The sequence below is a fragment of the Triticum urartu genome, unplaced genomic scaffold (genome assembly GCF_003073215.2).
Source record: "Triticum urartu cultivar G1812 unplaced genomic scaffold, Tu2.1 TuUngrouped_contig_4260, whole genome shotgun sequence".
Classification (NCBI taxonomy): domain Eukaryota; kingdom Viridiplantae; phylum Streptophyta; class Magnoliopsida; order Poales; family Poaceae; genus Triticum; species Triticum urartu.
Genome location: NW_024114834.1, coordinates 1 through 7,464, shown reverse-complemented (window position 1 = coordinate 7,464; position 7,464 = coordinate 1). Strand labels below are relative to the sequence as shown.

At 45.4% G+C, this 7,464-nt stretch overlaps 1 protein-coding gene across 1 annotated transcript; it reads left to right on the top strand.

Annotated features, from left to right (window-relative positions):
• The first annotated feature begins 1,624 nt into the window (after nt 1-1,624).
• On the top strand, nt 1,625-6,539 carry LOC125527574 (LRR receptor-like serine/threonine-protein kinase EFR). The gene is made up of 2 exons (XM_048692093.1): nt 1,625-4,945; nt 5,052-6,539. Exons 1-2 carry the CDS (start codon nt 1,888-1,890, stop codon nt 5,417-5,419), a joined length of 3,426 nt encoding a protein of 1,141 aa, XP_048548050.1. The 5' UTR covers nt 1,625-1,887; the 3' UTR covers nt 5,420-6,539.
• Nucleotides 6,540-7,464: the final 925 nt, after the last annotated feature.

The window sequence follows — 7,464 nt, the reverse complement described above, 5'->3', positions numbered from 1 at the left end:
GTAGCACTAAGTAAGAGAAACACAAAAGTGTCCACATCATGGGTACATGACAAATTGATAACAATCAGTACATCACCAACAGGCATCAACAACACTCAACTTTTCTCACCACTTAGTACCACATAAAAATATTGACTAGGGAGGATGTAACTAACCCAAAACTTTAGCAGAAGATGGAGATGGCTCGCTGCTAGTTTGTGATACCTTTGAATTGGATGAATTTCCACCATCAAATTCTTCAATTAGTTCTGAAATAAACTGAAATAAATATGTAATAAGCACACAGAGTAACAAATGCAAATACAGTAAAAGGAAATTACAAAAACAACATGTTCCTTTTTGCAAGATTGCTAATATCTCCATATCCTCTTCAATATTGATATGAGTAAAATGTCTTGGCCGATCTTGGCCCATACATGCTAAATGCCAACTCTGATGCAACCATTGATACGGGGTTTGCCAACACATCACGGGCCAATCTTGCCAATATTGCAAATCTAGAAGCATTAACCTCCCACCATCCTAGAATATCAAATTTGATACTGTCCTATTTATTTTCTTCATGCAGGTCTTTCTCAATTTCATATTTGTTCGTGCTAGTTTCACCCACCAACTCTCAACTTTTTAGCGATTTTACACTGCATATATGTCCTCTTTTGCTTATATCTCCAGGCTGTTCTATGTTGGAAACACCGAGAAAAACTATGTTTCTTCCTTGTACGCCGGTATCCCCAACAAAACTATGCCACTTTCGGTGCTTGAAGGGCTTTGTAAAGCAGTTGTTATAATAGCACATATATACTTTCTCAGTCTGAACTCTGAAATCTCAAGTCAAGAAGAGCAAGTACGCCAGTATAGAACGACGAAACAAGCATTTAGCAATCGTCAGGATCCCGCATTTTTGTAGTTGACTATGCAAGACAACTTTCGTCTCGTTTTGGCAGTGTGTATGTGAACTTATTTCTTTCCAAACGATGGATGCTCATCCATGGAATGACCCTTGACTGCTTGATTTTATATGACGGGTCTGGGGTTCTTGACGATGACTAGTACTGACAATCATCCAGTGTAATCCAATAGCAACCTGACAACGGACAACTTGCTAAGAACTCCATATTGTAGGTACAAGTGGAGCGCCAACAACCGCTTCCAGTTGATCCAAGGGTCGCCAGCAGGCAGATATGTAATCCAAACACACCTACCATTGTGCTGGAAGCGTGTGCGTTAGCCATTTATTATTAATATTATTAATTGCCAGGGCTAGTACATTCCAACTTGCAGATATCATCTAGTTTGGCTGAACAGGACAACCAACCAAAGCATTTGTTCTATCCAGGATCCTCCCAAAAGAAGCTAAGCTCACAACCAAACTCATTTTGACTCCTGGTACCTTTGAAACCTTGCTCCCTCCAGCGAGGAAGCTTCTCACCTCATTAATCAACTAGTGCATTTGTCTTGATCTCGCTGAGCTGGGCCTGCAGTGCGAGTAGTCAGTCAGTCAATTATATGCTTACCCTTACCAACGTCGGCATCTAAGCTGGGTGTTGTTTAGGAGTCCACATAGCTGCAATTTTTTTATTGTATATATACTGGCTTGTCATGCGTCACTTGGTTGTGTCCCTGCCAACGTCATCAGTGTCATCTGCTCTGGTATTGTGTACCTGCGCCTCCGCCAGCACGATCGCATTGCCGCCCGTAGACTGCGTGCAAACCACACTTAGAAGTCCTCAGCTTCCACTCCACAGATAGCCTCCACATATTCCTTCCTCGCCACTTTCCAAGCAAAGATGCCAACCTTCTATTTAAAGTGGGTGAGCTACCACTACACACCACACCTAGAAATCCTCTTGCAAAGCGAGAGCTTCCATCAATCTCGATAGCTGAGTAATGACAACTTTGTTGTTTCCAGGCCTTTTTCGGTTTCTCTGCCTCTTCCTGGGTTTCTCTTGCAGCCTACCATCATTAGGAATCTGCGATGAAACGCCGAGCGATAGACAAGCCCTCCTTTGCTTCAAATCCCAGCTCTCGGGTCCGGCTGGATTTCTAGCTTCATGGACCAACACGTCCACGGAGTTCTGCGACTGGCACGGAATCACCTGCGGCGTGACGTCCCCCCGGCATGTCATTGCGCTTAACCTTGAATCCCAAGGCATCTCAGGCACCATAGCACCTTGCATTGCCAAGCTCACTTGGCTGACAAGGCTCCAGCTGTCGAACAATAGCTTCCATGGCGCTGTGCCGTCCGAGCTTGGCCTCCTTAGCCGACTCACCAACCTCAACCTCAGCATGAACACTTTGGAAGGTAACATCCCACCTGAAATCTCTGCATGTTCCCAGCTCCAAATTCTGGGTTTGTGGAACAATTCCCTCCGTGGAGAGATCCCACATAGCCTTAGCCAGTGCAAGCGCCTTCAAGAGATTAACCTTGGCAACAACAAGCTCCAGGGGAGCATCCCTCCTGCTTTCGGAGACCTTCCTGCGCTGCGCATGCTAGTTCTTGCCAAAAACATGCTTACCGGCACCATACCTCCGTCTTTGGGCAGCAGTCGCCATCTCACATATGTCGATCTTGGGACGAATGCCCTCGGAGGGGTCATCCCACAGTCCTTGGCAAATAGTTCATCTCTTCAAGTACTTAGGCTCCTGAGCAATGGTCTTACTGGGGAACTCCCAAAGGCTCTGCTCAACACTTTGTCACTTGGTGCCATTTGCCTTGAAAAGAACAATTTTGTTGGTTCGATACCTTCTGTTACTGTCGCATCGTCCCCTATTAAGAAACTCTCTTTAAGGTTTAACAATCTTTCAGGAGGAATACCTTCCTCACTAGGGAACCTTTCTTCCCTAGTTCATCTTTATCTTACAAACAATCATTTAGTTGGGAGCATCCCAGAGAGCTTAGGTTATATTCCAACACTAGAGATATTGACCTTGACTACGAACAACTTATCTGGGCAGGTTCCACCGTCCATCTTCAATATGTCATCCCTGAAAAGTCTCACCATAGCAGAAAACTCACTTGTCGGCAGATTACCCTTTGACATTGGCTACACCCTCCCCAATATACAGGACCTAATACTCTCATATAACAGTTTTGATGGACCAATCCCATCCTCTCTTCTCAAAGCATACCACCTACAAAGGCTTGACCTGAACACTAATAGATTTACTGGACTCATACCATTCTTCGGCTCATTGCCAAATTTAGTGCTACTCGATTTGGCAATCAACAAACTAGAAGCAGATGATTGGGGCTTTGTCTCTTCACTATCTAAGTGCTCCAGACTGAACATGTTGGCCCTGGATGGGAACAATCTCAATGGGAAATTGCCAAGTTCTATTGGGAATCTTTCAAATAGTCTTGACTACTTGTGGCTAAGTAGCAACAAAATTTCTGGACCTATACCATCGGAGATTGGCAACCTCAAGAGCCTCATTGGCTTGTATATGGGTGACAATCTTCTCACCGGTAATATACCATCAACAATTGGGAAATTGTACAAATTGGTTGATCTATCCTTTGCGCAAAACAGGCTTTCGGGTCAGATTCCAGATACTGTTGGCAATCTTGTCCAGCTGAGCACGCTGGAATTGGATCATAACAGCTTCAGTGGAAGAATACCTGCAAGTATAGGACAATGCACTCAACTCACCATACTCAACCTTGCTCACAACTCACTAGATGGGCGTATACCAAGTAAAATCTTGACAATCTCTACGCTTTCTAAAGAGCTGGACTTGTCAAACAACTACTTGTCTGGTAGAATGCCAGATGAAGTTGGAAGTCTCCTTCATCTGAAGAAAATCAACATGTCAAATAACAGGTTGACTGGCAACATACCATCAACTCTCGGCCAGTGTGTTGATCTGGAGTATCTTGAGATGCAAAACAACTTCTTTGCAGGAAGAATTCCACAAACATTTTCCAACTTAGTCAGCATAAAACACATGGATATTTCTGGGAACAATTTGTCTGGAAAAGTACCAGAGTTCCTCAAATCCTTGAAATCACTGCAAGGCCTGAATTTATCCTTTAACCATTTTGATGGAGCAGTTCCGACAGGTGGTGTTTTTGACAACATTGGTGCAGTTTCACTCCAAGGAAATGATCATCTGTGTACAATTGTCCCGATGAGAGGTATGTCTCTTTGTATGGCTCTGTCTGACAGCAAAAGAAAGCAGAAGCCACTGGTTCTAGTCCTAGTGATTCTATTGCCAATTGTTGTTGCCACTGCAATCCTTTTCTCTTGTATGGCAACAATTTATAGGAGGAAACGGATGCAAGCAAATCCCCATTTGCAACATGACAATGCGCACGTAAAGAAGCTAGAGAAGATATCATTTGAGAAGATATCATATGAAGACTTGGTAAGGGCAACTGATAGGTTTTCTTCTGAAAACTTAATTGGTTCTGGATCATTTGGAAGGGTTTATAAGGGAAGTCTGCAGTTTCAAGCAGATCAAGTTGCCATCAAGATTTTTGACCTTGACATTACTGGGGCAGATAGGAGCTTCATAGCAGAGTGTGAAGCCCTAAGAAATGTTCGCCATCGGAATCTTGTAAAAATCATTACCTCATGCTCTTCTGTGGATCATACTGGGGCAGATTTCAAGGCCCTAGTGTTCCCATACATGCCAAATGGGAACCTAGAAATGTGGCTACATCTAAAAGATCCTGAAGATGGTGAAAAGAAAATTCTGAGTTTAAGCCAAAGGACTAACATAGCCTTGGATGTGGCAGTTGCTTTGGATTACCTTCACAATCAGTGTGCACCTCCAGTTATACACTGCGACTTGAAGCCAAGCAATATACTTCTGGGTCTTGACATGGCTGCGTACGTCATCGACTTTGGCCTAGCAAGATTCTTGTTCAGCACAGCAAATGCACATCAAGATAGTTCAGCAAGTTTGAGCCGCTTAAAAGGATCCATAGGATACATCCCACCAGGTGAGATAAGCTTATTTGCAAGATAGTGGTTCTGTTTGTTCCTTATGGAGTTGTACAAACAGTGGTGATTCTCTAATTTTATTATGTGTTTTACATGTAAATGCAGAGTATGGAATGAGCGAAGAGATATCAACCAAGGGTGATGTCTATAGCTTCGGAGTGCTTCTGTTACAACTGATAGCAGGGTGTAGTCCAACTGATGAAAAATTCAACGATGGTATAAGCCTTCATGAATTTGTTGATAGAGCATTTACAAAGAATATTCGTGAGGTTGTTGACCCGACAATGCTACAAGATAGCAGCAATGCAACTGACATGATGAAGAATTGCGTCATCCCACTTTTAAGAATAGGCCTCTCTTGCTCCATGACATCACCCAAAGAGCGGCCAGGTATGGGACAAGTTTCTACTGAGATACTTAGAATAAAGCATGTGGCCTCAGACACATGCGTGTCTGATGAAGCAAAGAATTAGCAGGATAGTAGCAAGCAAAAGAAGTTCATGTAAAGAAGAATAGTAATGTACTGTCTTATTTTATTTTCCTTTTTGAATCCAGTTTGAGTCATTTCAGAGCTAGCTAATAAATCCATGTTGAATTAGGGAATGTGTCCTAGTTGTTCTGCTAATGTATCTTTTAATCTATACAAAGTAGGGAATGTTTCCTACTGATTTAGAGCAAAGATATCTACTTATACATGGGGTGGAGAGGAGTGAAGAGCATAAATGGCACATGAATATCGTATAAGGACAAGCAATTTTCACTCAGGTAACTCCATAATAAGTTAAAAAATAAATCAGTGTTCCAAACCTGACTGCACAATGATTTTCTGAAAAAAGCACTTGACTTCAGCAGACAGATCTCCCCTTCCCATCTTGTGCAAATCCTTGGAAACTTTTGATTCTCCCGGTATAGACATACCCCCTGATGTGTGGATTGTAGTCCTCGGCGTCAGCTTTTCCAGGAACATCTGATCGAGAATCTGTTGCCAAATCCATCTTCATTGCTTTTCAGGCGAGGTGTGTGAGGATATTGTACGTCAGTGATTTCTGGACGTCGTCAGGTTCAGACTTCAGACCACTCCATGGCCTCAACGAGGTCGCACGCTTCGGTGGCTCCGCCATTCCTGAGCAGCCCCCCGAGGAGGTAGTTCCAGGAGTTGCCATAGGGGTCGCAGCTCCCCCTTCTTCATTTCGTCAAACACCTGGCGGGCACCCTGGAAGTCGCCGGCCTTGCACTTTGCCGCCGATATGGCGTTTTAATAGCTGGTCCTCCTCAATCACCCACACGGCCGCGTCGAAGTCGCCGATCGAGGCCGAGCAGCGAGAGGCACGGGCCGCCGGCACCGTCGAAAGTCCTCAGAGTCGCCCTCACCGTGCCATCCACGCTCGACCTCGCCGTGGCCAAAAGGAACGCGAACGCCTGCTCGGTAAGGAGAGCCGCCGCGCGGACGCTTGCTCGAGGGCGTGGGCCATGGCGGGGGGGGCGGCTAGCCTGCCGGTCTTCTGGACAAGCAGGTTGTTGTCGCGGGCGCTCAGTGATAACTTTATTCCATCTTCATGAAGCCGTTACCGTCTCATCATCCAAAACATGAGAAAATCCTAAATAGACTAAAAAAAACATCTAAAACGAAGCAGGAGCCCGTCCGTCGACAATGGCCGAGATCCACCACACCTCCAAAGCCCTAAGGCCATTGAAGACAAGGCAAATCGATGGCGGGGAGCTCTAGACTCGTGGGATCGATATTCTTACTTTGACATGGCTACAACTGTATCAAGTTCATCTGTAGGGCATCACTCACCTGACATGGCTTCTTGGTCCAAGACCCCATAATGACTTTGCTCGGTTGGCTCATCATATTGTGCACTAGTGCGGGCTCCGAATCTGGTGTGGACCACTCCTTTATGAAAAGTGTTGCTCCCTCAAAGGTCAAGATCTTTGCTTTGTAGCTTATGTGTGATCGCCTCCCCCTCGTGGACATAGGTGACGAAGCGACATGATCCTGACGATGGGCTATGCCCTCAGTGTGGTGTCCGAGAGTCCTCTCCTTGAAACAGGCTTTCGCCCCGCTTTATATATAAATAACCAACCCCACAAAGTACACGACCAAACGATACAAGATGGTGAGGTAACCCTCTTACACAGCCGATCCCAGGATAATCGTGAAACGCAGACCGCTGGAGACTACAAGACCGAAACATAACACAGGAAGACCTGAGAACACCGCCATACAACACCCTGGAACACCTAAGCTCCATGACAACGTCCTCGGAAGGGGGAACAACGCCAGGTATCGCCGCTGTCAAGTCCAACGGACAAGGGTTTTCATCAAAAACTCAGGCACGGAGAGGAGCACCATGACGGCGTCTTCAAAAAAAAAACGACGCCCACGAGCGTCGCAGTCGTCAGCGACAAAGCGCAGAGCTTTCGCTCGGTAGCTCCCTCATGCCATCATGAGGTCTTCAAGAAAGGCATGGCGAGTTCAGATCCCCTGCTCCAAATACGGATGCCGCCACCGCCC